Raw genomic sequence first — 13,669 nt, forward strand, 5'->3', positions numbered from 1 at the left:
TCAATACAGCATGATGTTCATTTAGTAAATTATGGTTCCATTTAGAGTCAAATAGACCAAAAAGCAGGTTATGCTTTAGGGCGTGGCTACCACGGCGTTGTGCGGTCCGTGTTTTCGTCTTACAACTTTAACCCTTTCACAGTGTGTTTTCAGTTCATGAAAGATAATTATTTTACAAATCGTGACGTCACACTCTACCCACACTGCCGACTGCTACAATGCACATATACAACTCTGCCTCCATAGCAACCAGTTGTTTGCACCTCCGACAACAATGGAAAAGATCCCAAATGCCCGTATGTGTGTGTGAAAGAATTGTAACATTTTTGTTATCTAAAAATGTCTTATTTAGCGTTCGGTTGTTCTTAGCTCCATTCTCTCGCGTCACTTCTGGTTGCAAAAAAACAACAAGGCGACGGCCAAAAAAACAAGAAGGTGACGGCCAAAATGCCAAACTCAAGCCTTCAAAACAACAGTCCACAAACCACTGGGTGACGTCACGGTGACTACGTCCACTTCTACCGTCGTCACTGCCAAGATGAGCCACCCACTTTGAGCGTCACAACGGCTTTTTAGAAACCTATACGTGACGTCACGTAGACCAAGTCCATATTTTATACAGTCTATGGAAATAGCTGATTTTCTTACAAATGATAAGTTGGATTCATATACCGTATATTGCACCCTTTTGCACCAATTCAACTATGACCTGCTGCAGCCTTACTTGGCCTGATATGACCAGTAACTTAAATGTTTGATGTTTGCAAACTTTAGATATTGTTGTGCAACTGACTTTCACTAAGTCCATCCACTAGGACTGTTCTTTCTGCTTCTGTTACACCACATTTCAGCATAATTTACATTATCCTGTAACTGTCAGTAAACCATGACATCACTGCTTACAGGTGAAAGACACCTCTGACTTCACCCAAACACACACATCAGTGACTCAGTGAAACAAATGGCACAGTGAAACACTGCTTTCCAGTCTGCTCTAAAAGTCCAACTGAAATTAAATTTCAATTACATTTTTTGGTCTGCTACAGCACACATTTCTGCTCTGTATATATCACATGTTTTATGTGTGGAAAAAAACAAAAACAAACAGCCAGACAGCAACAACCTGCTACACAACACAAGAGCCACATTAGCTTTCCTGCTAAAGTCTCCTTCTTATCTAACATACAAACATGAACACATGTCTTGTTCTATCTTGTTGAAGGAGTGACCAATCAAGCAAAGTGCAGGCTACTATAGGTTGCTCATTAGCTGCTCAGCTGCAGCTCATTAATCAGCATGTTGTTAGCTTTACCTGTAAATGTCATTTCGGGCCTTTTAAATGCTGGTGTGGTCCTTAACTCTTCAATGCCACTGCTTCAACACTCTCTGCCCAGGACTTGTACAGTAAACTGTTTAGTTTGTCTCTGGTTCCTCTGCTGAGGAGCTGAGAGCTCATCCTGCCAGCTGTCAATCAAACACAGACACATGCCCCTCCAGCTCACAGGAAAAGGAGCATTTCTGATATTTGACCTTTCTTTCTTCCTTTTAATAATAAAAAAACTAGGTAACACTTCATTTTAATTAGGTGATAATTAGCAAGTAACCTGTTTTAACTTTCTCTGGAATTACTGCCAAATTACCCCAATATTTACATCAAAATTGAATCGAAAATGACTTTATTATAAACATTAAAACTATTAATGACACACTAAAAACACAGTGGTGGAATGTAACTAAGTACATTTACTCAAGTACTGTACTTATTACGAATTTGAGGTACTTGCTGTACTTGAGTCTTTTCATTTCATGCCATTTTCTTCTCTAGGGGTCTACTCGGGTCTACTAAATCTTAGAGGGAAATACTGAACCTTTTACTTCACTATATTTATTTGACAGCTTTAGGCACTTTATAAAGAAAGATTTTTGCAGCATTTCTCAAAAAATGACCTGAATCTCAGAGAGCTGGTCTCACTGAATGTTTTTAAAAAGACTTGGAAGCAAGCACATCTGGCTGTAAATGTTTTGAATGCTGATGAACGTTTTTTGATACAGTATGATTCTGTAATTTGCTTTTTGTCTTCGTTTTAAATTTGTATGTTTGTTTTATGTCTGCAACAGTGTAACTGTGCTGCTGCATATCTTGGCCAGAACACTCTTGGAAAAGAGATTTTTAATCTCAATGAGTTTTTACTCCTGGTTAAATAAAGGTTAAATGAATAACTAACTAAATAAATAAATACAATTTTCTGAATTTTTACAAACCAACCAAACAATCAATCGATTAATGGATAAAATAATCAGCAGATTAATCCATAATAAAAAACAATTATTAGTTAATAGTTAAAAATGAACTCCACCTCAACCAACTACAACAGTAAAGCTTTTACATTAATGCATGAGTAATAATAATCTAATGATATAATATATAATAGTATAACAGTCACAGGGGACATTTTTATATGTTTAATACTTTAAGTAAACTTTCCTGATTATACTTACATAGCCTACTTTTATAAAAGTAACATTTTCAATGCAGGATTTTTACTTGTAACTGAGTATTTTTACAGTATGGTATTAGTACTTTTACTTAAGTAAAGGATCTGAATACTTCTTCCACCACTGAAAAAGTCATATTTTTTACTTCAAAAAGGGATGACTAATCTCAGTTGGACTTCATTTTGAAAAGATAATTTCACCAAAATACTTTCTTACTTATCTCTAATTGCATCTAGCCATCTTTATGTTGCCTTATTTGTTCAATTTTCTAGTGAGTAAACACTCCTTATGTTAACTGTTGACAGGATGCCCTGTGGATAATCCAGAGTAATGGGAACATTGTTTTTGGGAAGGGATGTTCTTGTTGATGTGGTGTCTTGTCATTTTTTATGCTGTAAACACCACCATTGTTTTGGTGAAGAGACAAACATCTCAGACACAGATAACTCAAAATGTAGACAAATAAACGTGGCAAGACACCAATAGAGATAAGTAATTTGTTTTTATTTTTGTAAACGGCTGAACCAACCCTTTAAAGGACCAGTGTGTAACATTTAGGGGCATCTATTGACAGAAATATGATATTAATAAGTATGTTTTCTTTAGTGTATAAACACTGAATCACAGAATCGTCGTGTTTTCTTTACCTTAGAATGAGCCGTTTATATCTTCATAGGGAGCGGGTCCTCTCTTCACGGAGTCTGCCATGTTTCTACAGTAGCCCAGAACGGACAAACCACTGTGTTAACTTACGTTACTCACTCTGGAGTTAAACCCCGTCACTCCACTGAGCCGCCGGAAAATAAGACACGGGAAACCTCTGTTGGTCTTGAAGAGCTGCTGCATTTATTTCTGCACGAACTACAACTTCCACTGAACATTCACGTGATATTCTCAAAGCTAAACTAACCCTGTCTGCTGCTCCACTCGCTCACTTATTTGCTCACATACATTCGCCACCGCTCTCTCTATCTCTTACTTCACCACTCACACACACACTGTACGTACTGACAAATGACCTACGCTACTCTTACGACAACGGGCTCTAGATAGGGCCATTCACATTTTCACGTCGGTAACCGTAGTTCTTCTACACGTTGGCAAACGGGAGAGGTCGCAATCTGCAACCTCACCGCTAGATGCCGCCAGATGTTACGCACTGTTCACCAGGTGTGTGTAATTAATATTAGGCATTTTGTCATTATCTTAAAGACTTCTATATGCTGCTTTGAAAAATAGCCAAAACTCAGGATCTATTTAAAAACGTGATGTAGCGCCAAGCCCCGAGGACAATAACACTGATGATGAGCTAAATATTGGACTTTGGGTCCACAGTGTAATGTTCTGCATCACGTTGGCTACAGTACGGCGGTGTGTTTCTCAGCTCTGATCCTCAGGGAGCAGAGTGCAGCTGGCTTCTGTCCTACCAGCTAGTTAATTAGCCTCACCTGGGTGTCCCAAGTGTACATCGCTTCCTGATTTGATGGTTAGAATGACTACAGCAAGGATCTTGAAAGCGAGAGCCACCGCTGCATTAACCTCACATTAAAGTCCCATAAACGTCCCCATCTGATGTGCACCGTATGCAGAGCCTTATACCTCATGCTGAATTGCAGGGAAATGTGTATAAAATCATCTCTCATTGCCACTTTACTCCTTTGGTACCCGGATTTGAAATGCTTTACACACTAGAACTTTGATGGATAAGTGGAACGAGCAGAAACACAATATGTGATGCTTCAAACTGTGTAGAAAAGCATTTTATAGCTCTACCTTAAAGGGGCACTTTAAGAGAAATATTCATAACATCAGGGCATTGGTGGCAGTGACTGCATTTAATATTTTCTGCTATGTTGCATACTGTGTCATATGAATTATTCATGTGTTCACTGATGCCTTAATTTGACCCATGAGGTAGAATGAGCTTTAGACGTCCCTAGTTTAATCTCTGAAGCGTAATCCCTACAAAGCCATTAATACCATGAAATTCCCTCTTTTTTTGATATATAACTAGAGTTGCACTATCAATTAAAGAATAAGAATAATCTTCCAAGACTTCTGGGAGAAGTTTTCCCCTTCATGATTATAAACTGACCCACTTAAGGCACAATTCTTCAAGGAGGTGTCAGGAATCCCCCACAGACTGCTGGGTAAAGCCAGTCAGCCAAAAAATATACCGCACCTTGAGGCAAAGTGTGAATATTCTTTGCTAACTCAAAAATCATAGAAATTAATGGTCTTTTATTCCAGGATCCTTCAGCAAGCACAGTTTGATTTTCATCCTCAACAGTCCCGACACTCTGATTAAATTTTTTAACCGCGAAATGACCGCATGGCTTTATTGAAACAGTCTTTCACATCCAGCGAAGGCTCAGATAATGAAAACAGGCCGAGTCTATTGGTCTAACGCTATTAAATAAGCCTGTCTTTTGTCAAACTAATAACATGAGCCTTCCCATTGTATCAGTCTGTGTTGATAATTACCATGGGGATCCAACAAAATAAAACTGGTTCTAACTGGGTTGAAGGAATCATAATGAGCAGATGGATGAATGCATTGTTATCGTCTCCATGCAATGAGGACATTCACACGAAGCTTGGCATTAAGTCAGGAAAGGCCAGGAGCAGAGTACGACCTTTATACTGCATTTAAATACATTATGAAGTACAGTACTTGTTCTTTGAATATTTCCATTGTAGCCCACTATATACTGTATATTTTAGAGGGAGATAATGTACTTTTTACTCTACTACATTTAATTGACAGCTATAGTTACCTCATTGACAGTGTATTTGCCCTATGGCCAAATTTGGATTTGGAGCCCCCACCCTGCCACTGCTGGCAGCGCTGCTTTAGCCCCGTAAACCGCTACACACATCAGACTTTGTAATGGTTTAAGGACAAAAAAAAATCATAAATAACTGTATTTATTGTAATATAAATAAACAATTGGTCCCTGATCTTGCTGGCTTTATTAGTTTCACTACAATGAGAGTTACAGGAGTGAAAAGTATATTTATTTTTCTTTTCTTTCTTTATTTGTTCCTTTGCTACCTCATTGCAGAAAATGAGGAAAGGCACCCACCAGCACCCCCCAGAAGGTGGCACCTTAGGCAATCGCTTATATGACCTATGCCTTAAACCGGCCCTGATTTACATGTTTAAAATATGCATGTTTTTACATGTTTAAAATATACATGTTTTTACATGTTTAAAATATACATGTTAGAACTTTACCTACCTGAAAGATCCCTGAAACTCTTTTTCAACAAACGTAGTGTTGACAGTGTGCAGAGGTTTCACTATTGTACCTTCTTAAGGCAAAGGTTTGCTTGAAATGAACTAGTAGTGTGTACGATTTGTTGTCCGTAGGAAGTCAAAATTGTTTACAGCTTTTCCAAAAGGCCACAGTGGAAGTCGAGGTGAAAAGCTGGCCGTCACAGAGAAGGGCAAGACAGTATAATTGTTTAAATATTGGGGTAAGGACATGCACTTTCAGTCTTTCCTGAGGCGTTGCACATGAAACTGAATTGTCACATTTAAATTGCTAGTTGCAGACCCCCAAGCCGACCTCAGATTGGTTTGGGGCAGAGATGCTCAAAAGTCATTTATTGCAAGTCCAAGTAAAGCCTCAAGTCTCTTATGGTTGTAATGAGTATTATATCATCTGCTGCAGCCCATCTGGTCTGTTTAGATTAGGCTATTTGTTCTGAATATGGTGAGAGTGCCTAAAAAATGGATATGTTACTCAGAATAAAAGTAAAACTAACATTATTAGGCATGCAATAATAACTGTAAACTATTTTTCAACAACAGATTACAACCGTATTATATAGTTACACAACTATTGACAGTATAATCTACTGTAAATTAACACACATCCCTCTAGCCTCCCATACCCAGTGTAATGGTAACCTAACCTTTTGTTTGGGCCTTTTGTGAAGTGAATATACCTAGAAGTATGTAGTAGTACAGTAGTCTGCCATCAGAAATTTATAACATACTGAAAGTGTACATTCAGCATATTTACTTGTGATACTTCAGCACATTTTGCACTGAACACGTTTTTTGAACTGAATTGCTGAATTGTGTTGCTACTAAAAACTTCTCTCATTCAACTTTACTGCTTTGGTTTACTCTTACAGCTCTCATAAACTTTGTTTTTGAGATGCGGGAGGCAACTTTTTTTCAGTGAAAAAGCTCTTAAAACTCACTGTACGTGACCTGTCCCGCACCAAATTGAAAACAGACAAAGTTAGCGACTAGCTGGTGGACATTTAGTAGCTAAAGAGACAGATATATCTCTCAGGAGTTGGTGGAGACCAAAAACAGAGCAAAAAAAGTAGAGTCTAACAAGATTCCAAATGTTGCCTTGTGTCTACTTCAGGTGTAAATAAGCAACTGTTTGCTGACATGTTCACCATAATGACTCTACAAGGTGATAGATTTTTGCTTGTTTAGTCCCAAATTTGCAAAAATCAATAAATTAATTAATGCAGGTTTAAGTGTAGGATCTAAATACTTCGTCCACCACTCTTACCATGCAGATAAGACCTACTGCATGCACCAATATCCTCTGACAACTATAATACATGAATATATATGTCTAGCAGAGACACTCCAGGGAGGCATAGAAGTTATTACTTGGTAGCCAACCTGTGCATGTGTGTGTGTGTCTACATCTACGTGTGTGTCCTCTGTCATTCTGCAGGGGGTGGTCATGTGGACTTTGATGATTTCTGCGAGTTAATGGGGCCGAGGATGCTGGCTGAGACGGCTCATATGGTCGGGGTGAAGGAGCTCCGCTGCGCCTTCAAACAGGTGAGAGGTCCCCGGCTAGGAACACTAAAGAAGTTTGACTTCAAGCCAGTGACAGAGCCTGGTGCCGTGACGGTACTTTGAAATGTGCAACAGGACCTTTCCTTAGAGAGCACCAAGAGTGTATGACTCTTACTTGTAAACAAGTCTGAGGGAAGAGGGCTGGCTGGCTACAGAGGAAAAGGGTTTAAGTGCAAAGGGAAATATTCATATTGATGATGTTTTTAAGAAGCCATCCAAAGTGCCACCTTTTGTATTCTACACTTCTTTGACTCCCCTGTTAATTTGTGTCTCATTGGTCTGGAGGTCTATTGAGTTGTTCTGTTTGACGTCAATACAGAGGAAGGTACACAAGTGCTGGATTTAGTTTTACTACATTTGGGCTTCTATTAATAGCAAGGGGGGGAAATTGGACATAAACTGCCTCAGCGAAGGTATTAATGTCATTAAAGTGATGGCAAATCAATTTATTTTTTTAATTAAAAAGCGCTTTCTATATGGAAATATCTATATATATATATATAGTTGAACACCTCAAAACTGTTTGGAGCTATAAAGCTAATTGTGTCGATACAATACTGCAGAGATGACGTATTTTTGTAGGCCAACCAGGAAGATAGCATCTCTCTGGGTTCCCTCGGCAAAAAGCCGATGGGATTTTTCCATTGGGTTTTGGATTATTGCAGAAAATTAATTCTGTGGCAAACACACGTTTATGATACTTACACATTTTGTTCAGCAAGATAATCTCCACATATGAACACCACTTTTATGACTTTTTAAGCTTGAATGCAATCGCCAGAAGTAAAAATCTAACGCTAGGCTATAAACAAACTACACCACTGTCGCATGAACGAGGCTGTGAAGGCGGACGAGTCGGCGTGATGACGTTTAGTAGTCTCAGTAAGCCACTTGTTAACAACCGCCTTTTTTAAGACACAGAAAAGCTGCAAAATTCACAAGTGGGATATTTACTGACACATTTTATATCGTAGAACAATACATTAAAATCTCTTAAAGGTCCAGTGTGTAGGATCTGGCAGTATCTAGGGGTAAGGTGAGGAGATTGCAACCAACTAAAGCCTCTCCTGTGTGCAAAGCGTGTTGGAGAGCTACGGTGGCCGACGTGAAAACATGAATGGTCCTCTCTAGAGCAATTTGGAGCAGAGCCAGTTTGTATAGTGTGTGTACTTGGGAAGTGAGTGGTGAAGCAAAAGAGAGAGAGCGGCCAGGTGGTCCAGAGAGAGACCAGTTGAGGAAATACCAAGCACCGCCCACCAGCCAGGGCACGGCCAATAGGAACGCTCAATAGAAACGCTCTCTCTCTGAAATGACCTGTGATTGGCCAAAAGTCCAGAAGTTGAATTACAATATACTGAAAGTTTATTATGGATCTTTTGCCCAATGATGCCAAGAAATGTTTGCCCACTGCAGATTTAATAAATCAAGCTTTTATCATTAAGCCTGTAGGCAAGACGCCAAGAGCATCATTCCTCTGCCTAAAAGGTTTTAAAATTTGTCCTCTATTTTGAGAATGCAAGGCTACATAGTCATCTACCTTTGTATCTGGAGTTTCTTCATCATAAGTGCGTCATTGTCAAGGTCCTGACTAGTTGCTGCCAAAGACCTAGATGTTCTAACTTTTTAATCCATTTGTGGGGGATAATGAATTAGCTCTCAACTACTTCTGAACAGAAACTTCCACAACTTCAGTTGACTCTGACGAACGAGAATAAATTTTTTCAACTCATCTCAACTCAGCCCCTCATAGTCACTTAAAAGTCTTTCTCACTTCAGTATTAACACCTCATGAGTCAGCATTGCCCCATCTGCACACTCAAGCTGTTTTCAGACTTCCAGGGACCTCGTGTTGTAACTGAACACTGTGAATGTGGAACTCTTTTTTTGCATGACATCATCTCTGAATCTCTGTGTCTGTCTTTCTCCTCCCCTATTCATCACATGATACTGTAATCAATGTCAACCCTCCTCGTTAGCACGCAAACATGTGTAATGTTGTTCTTCCCCCTCTCTATTCCTTGTGTCATCTCTGATCCTCTTCATCTGTGATCTCACTCATTACATGTTCATGTCACCCACCTCATTGCTCTCCACTTACGGCACAAAGTTTGACTGTGATGGCGATGGAAAGATCACGCTTGATGAGCTGAAGGAGGGCATGAAGACCCTCCTGGGGGAGAAGCTGAAGAAAGGCGAGCTGGAGGAGATCCTCGGCGACATTGACCTCAACAAAGACGGCACCATTGACTTTGATGGTGAGTGGTTGGGGACTGTTGGTGGGGAGGGGATAGACTGCAGGCAAGGTGTGAGAGGACATTAAAACAATTCATAAGAACAATGAGGGGGATGGTGGATGTACAGTAGTTATACCCAACCAAGGGTACTTGTACCCCAGGGAGTACTTATGCAGTTGCCAGAGGTTACATGGAAAGAGCAATCAATTTCTAACTAGATTCAACTAACTCAACTAAACAAAAAGAAAATTGTGATTTTGAGAAAAAAAATCCACATATTTGTGTTAAGTAGGAAATAAAACAGCTAAATAGTATTAAAAATGTGTGTGATGTAAATTTAAAGGCACAATGAGTAGGAATTGCCTAAAAAACAATGTATAAACTAATACAAAGACAATACCTCTCAATCATCACTTATGACCCTCTAGAAGTGTGTGGTGGTGTCTGTATGTGCAGAGTCGTGCCCTCTGCCTGGATTTTCTCTTTTCTTTTCATTTTGCTGTGTTCAGGATGTTTCTTGGCATCAACCTCTATTAAAACGATAAAAACGTAGTGACCAGGTGCCAGATCGTCAGCATGCATCCAAGAGGAAGCTACCAAAATGGCGAGGTGATATAGCGAGGTTACACCAAGCGGACAAATCTCATTCCAAAACGAGAGTGAATCTGGGGTTGGCGAGCACCGTAACCCTCGTTGAGCTGAGGAGGAGGGGCCAATTTTGAATATTGTGTTTACAAACCGCACCCGATAAATCTTTCTCATTATGCCTTTAAAATAACCAGCAACCCATCCTGATGGTACGTGTCCACAGGAATGTTTTTTTGGACATGAGGGGCCACATCGCTTCCCAGCATTGGTCGCTTGATGGGCTACCATTAGGCACCATTTCACCAGCTTTCAAACCGGAACCAACATGGCGGCTCATTTGGAAATGTTTGCTCATAGTTGCTGAATCTGTCTTCATTTCAGATTGACAACTGATAGTTTAAAAGTTTTCGGGAGTTGCACTGGATTTGCATAAAGTAGCCTAGACCTCATCTTGACTTTATGTAAATGATGAGCAGTCAACTTGACGGTCCGTCTCTTGAAACGCAACGCTGCGCTACCAGCATGCATTGCACGGCTGCTTACATAGACAATAAAATGGGAAGCATGGACATGACGGATCCTGTGGACATGTACCACGAGTCAGTTGAGTGTGTGAATTAGCAAGCAAGCAGGGAAGTAAAAAATAATTAAAAATAATCAATAGATGGTTGGAATAGATAGTTAATGGCAATGGATAGTATAATTAAAGTAGGCCTAATGAGTAGTTAGTTAAAATAATGGATAAATGATTGTAACATCCATCTTTCTGTTAATCCAGTAGCCATTTTAGCATAAATTCAGTACAGAAACATCCCGTATATAATCCATTCATATCACATTTGGAACAAGATGGATGAGGTTTACATCTGACGGGGCTGTGCAAGTACAAGACAAAAAAAGATTGGTACCTGCTGGAGCAAACTAGGGAGGAAGAAGCAGAGGGGTCAATGAAATACGTTGGAATGGGTCAAGGGTGAAGGAGACCTGAAGGAGGAAATGAATCAGAAATGAGGCGGGAAAAGGGTGAGATGGGAGAGGAGGGATGGTTGAGTCACAGTGGGTTAGCTGCAAGGGCCAATCCAATCGAATCAGGAGTGCATTAAGCCAATCAATACACACGCCTGGACACCTGTCACATGCCACACAAAGAACACACACTTGGACAGCTCAAGGACTTTGCAGAAATTCCATTACCATATTTTACCTCGCAAAGCAAATAAACAACACAATGGGACACACACACAAACAATTACAATCACACCGATGTGCACATGTGCCATCAACACCACGTGTATGCGATTAGGCTGCAGCACACAAAGGGCTCAGAGGTGTTTGGTCCGGTTTGTCTTGTCTCAGCAATCCAATCAATTACAATTATCGGGAACATATGAATAGGTGTGTCAGTCCCAGAAGGGATCAATAAGCAGGTGCAGCTCATTATCTTCAATTAGCCCCCAGGGCAGCGTTTGATTCGTCCAGCTCGGCCACACATGAGCAGAAAACAAGCAGCGGTGAGAAGATCGTTCTCTATGTCCAGGTCAGACTCGAGTGTCTGCGGCTGTTCCGCTCGGTTTACTTCTTTTTATAGAAAATGGTTAGAGGAGTACCTCGAGAGATAATGTTAGTGGGTTAATCTGGAATTAAGCTTTAGTACTCAGTCAATCGATAGATTCACACCTACAATCAGAAGTCTTTCAGAGCAAAGCGCTTCAGGAGGACAATGGGAAATGGAGGACATGATTGACTGGATTGATTTAGTGAAACCTGCCTCAAGCTGTCTGCAGCTAGCTTTCATTGACAGGACACATCAATAGCTGTCGTGATTGACAAGTGAATCTGCAACAATGGCCACAGGGAGCTGAAACAAGTGGTGATTACCGATTAAGAGATGAACAGAAACTGTCAGTATTGGAGTTGATATCCTTTTAAATCTAGGCCTGGGTTTAATGCCTGTCCAGAAAAACCTGTCCTTTTGCTTCAGCAGCAGAAAAAAAACAAAAATGTATTTAAATTTTCCACTAAAATGCTCCTTTCTCCTTCTTTCCTTTGATATATCACGCCATCACTGCTTCAGTTTTTCATTAACTCTGTGATAATGGAAGCATTTTGTCATTACATCACACCATGTTGCTGTGTTAGTTTCCAGTACATGATGGCTGAAAATGATGTAGCAGCATCTCATCTCATGCTGTCCCCTTTATGATATTAGAGTTTCATTAGTCCTTATCGGTGGATCTGCTGCTGTCTCTGTCTCCCTCTGCAGAGTTCGTTATGATGCTTTCTGCACGGTGACCTCTGATGGATGAAGATAGAGCACACAACACTGGAGTTAACTCATGAACACTGTCTTCTTCCTGCTGTTGTGATTATTTTACTCTGACATCATTTGAAATTGTAAAAACATAGTTGAGTCAAAGAGATCTGTTTATTTTTGCATAATAAAAGTTGAGTAAGTGCAGAGGGTAAAGGGTGAGTTATGAAACACTTAACTGTATGTAACAACAATGCTGCATTGTCGCCCCCTTGTGGTTAGAAAGGTTACAGACTCTTCAGGTCTGAAACTAGATTAATGTTCTTTACCAAGTGATTACTAGTGTTGGAGGAAGTACTCAGATCCTTCACCTAAGTAAAAGTACAAATACCATAGTTCAAAAACGCTAAATTAAAAGTAAAAGTCCTGGATTAATAATGTTACAAAAGTTGAAGTGCAGAAGTATTATCAGCCAAATGTAAAATGGTAAATAAAAGAATTAAAGTATTATATATTTTTTTATAGAATATTATGCTATTCTGTTTTTATCCCTAACAAATTCATGCAAGAGCTGTATTAGCTAGTATATTTTATTTTATAGTATAATACTGCATCATATCATAGCAGAATATCATGTTTATATATGTAAAAAGAAAGTGTCAAATAAATGTAGTGCAGTAAAAAGTACAATATTTCCCTCTGAGATGTAGTGGAGTAGAAGGATAAATGGAAATACTCAAATAAAGTACAAGTATGTTAAAATTATTCTTCAGTATGGTACTTGAGTAAATGTACTTAGTTACATTCCACCACGGCTGATTACATTTTAACTTCAAGTTCATGGAGGACTGTATTATAGCTAAATGTATCAGGTACATAAATGGGTTAAAGGCCCTAAAAAATATGTTTTTATCAACTAATTCTTACTCTGTGTGATGGAGTCAAACATGAACTCACTATTCTCTGCCAAAACATTTTTTTTTATTTCACATTAATTAGAGGTTTGTGTTTTATTTTCTTCTCTATGCTCTGTTAACAGATTTGAAGTGGGCGGGGCTTTGTTGGAAAAAGGTCATGTCACATGCTACAATGCACCAATCAGAATTCAGTAACATTTTAATTGGGCTTAATCTGACAGTGGTATATATATATATAAAGATATATATATATATATATATATATATATATATATCTTCATATATATACACTGTATATAGTCATGAATATTATATTTTATTGAAAAATACTTAATACACTTGA

The 13,669-nt window shown here is 39.2% G+C and overlaps 2 protein-coding genes across 3 annotated transcripts in view; one reads left to right on the forward strand and one right to left on the reverse strand.

Moving 5' to 3' along the window:
* doc2d (double C2-like domains, delta) overlaps window positions 1-1,480 on the reverse strand; it is a 78,744-nt gene extending 77,264 nt beyond the window's left edge. For both annotated transcript variants that reach the window (XM_037764083.1, XM_037764080.1), the window contains exon 1: window positions 1,313-1,480. The gene's annotated coding sequence lies outside the window, so the exon portion shown is untranslated. The remainder of the gene's footprint in view (window positions 1-1,312) is intronic.
* The window catches only part of cabp4 (calcium binding protein 4), a 44,925-nt gene that overhangs the window by 17,334 nt on the left and 13,922 nt on the right, over window positions 1-13,669 (forward strand). Inside the window, exons 7-9 of the mRNA XM_037764084.1 lie at window positions 7,209-7,318; window positions 9,444-9,591; window positions 12,422-12,992. Of these exons, the coding sequence (XP_037620012.1) occupies window positions 7,209-7,318; window positions 9,444-9,591; window positions 12,422-12,450 (287 nt within the window). The 3' untranslated portion in view covers window positions 12,451-12,992. The remainder of the gene's footprint in view (window positions 1-7,208; window positions 7,319-9,443; window positions 9,592-12,421; window positions 12,993-13,669) is intronic.

This window comes from Sebastes umbrosus, chromosome 3 (assembly GCF_015220745.1).
Source record: "Sebastes umbrosus isolate fSebUmb1 chromosome 3, fSebUmb1.pri, whole genome shotgun sequence".
NCBI classification, from domain to species: Eukaryota; Metazoa; Chordata; class Actinopteri; order Perciformes; family Sebastidae; genus Sebastes; species Sebastes umbrosus.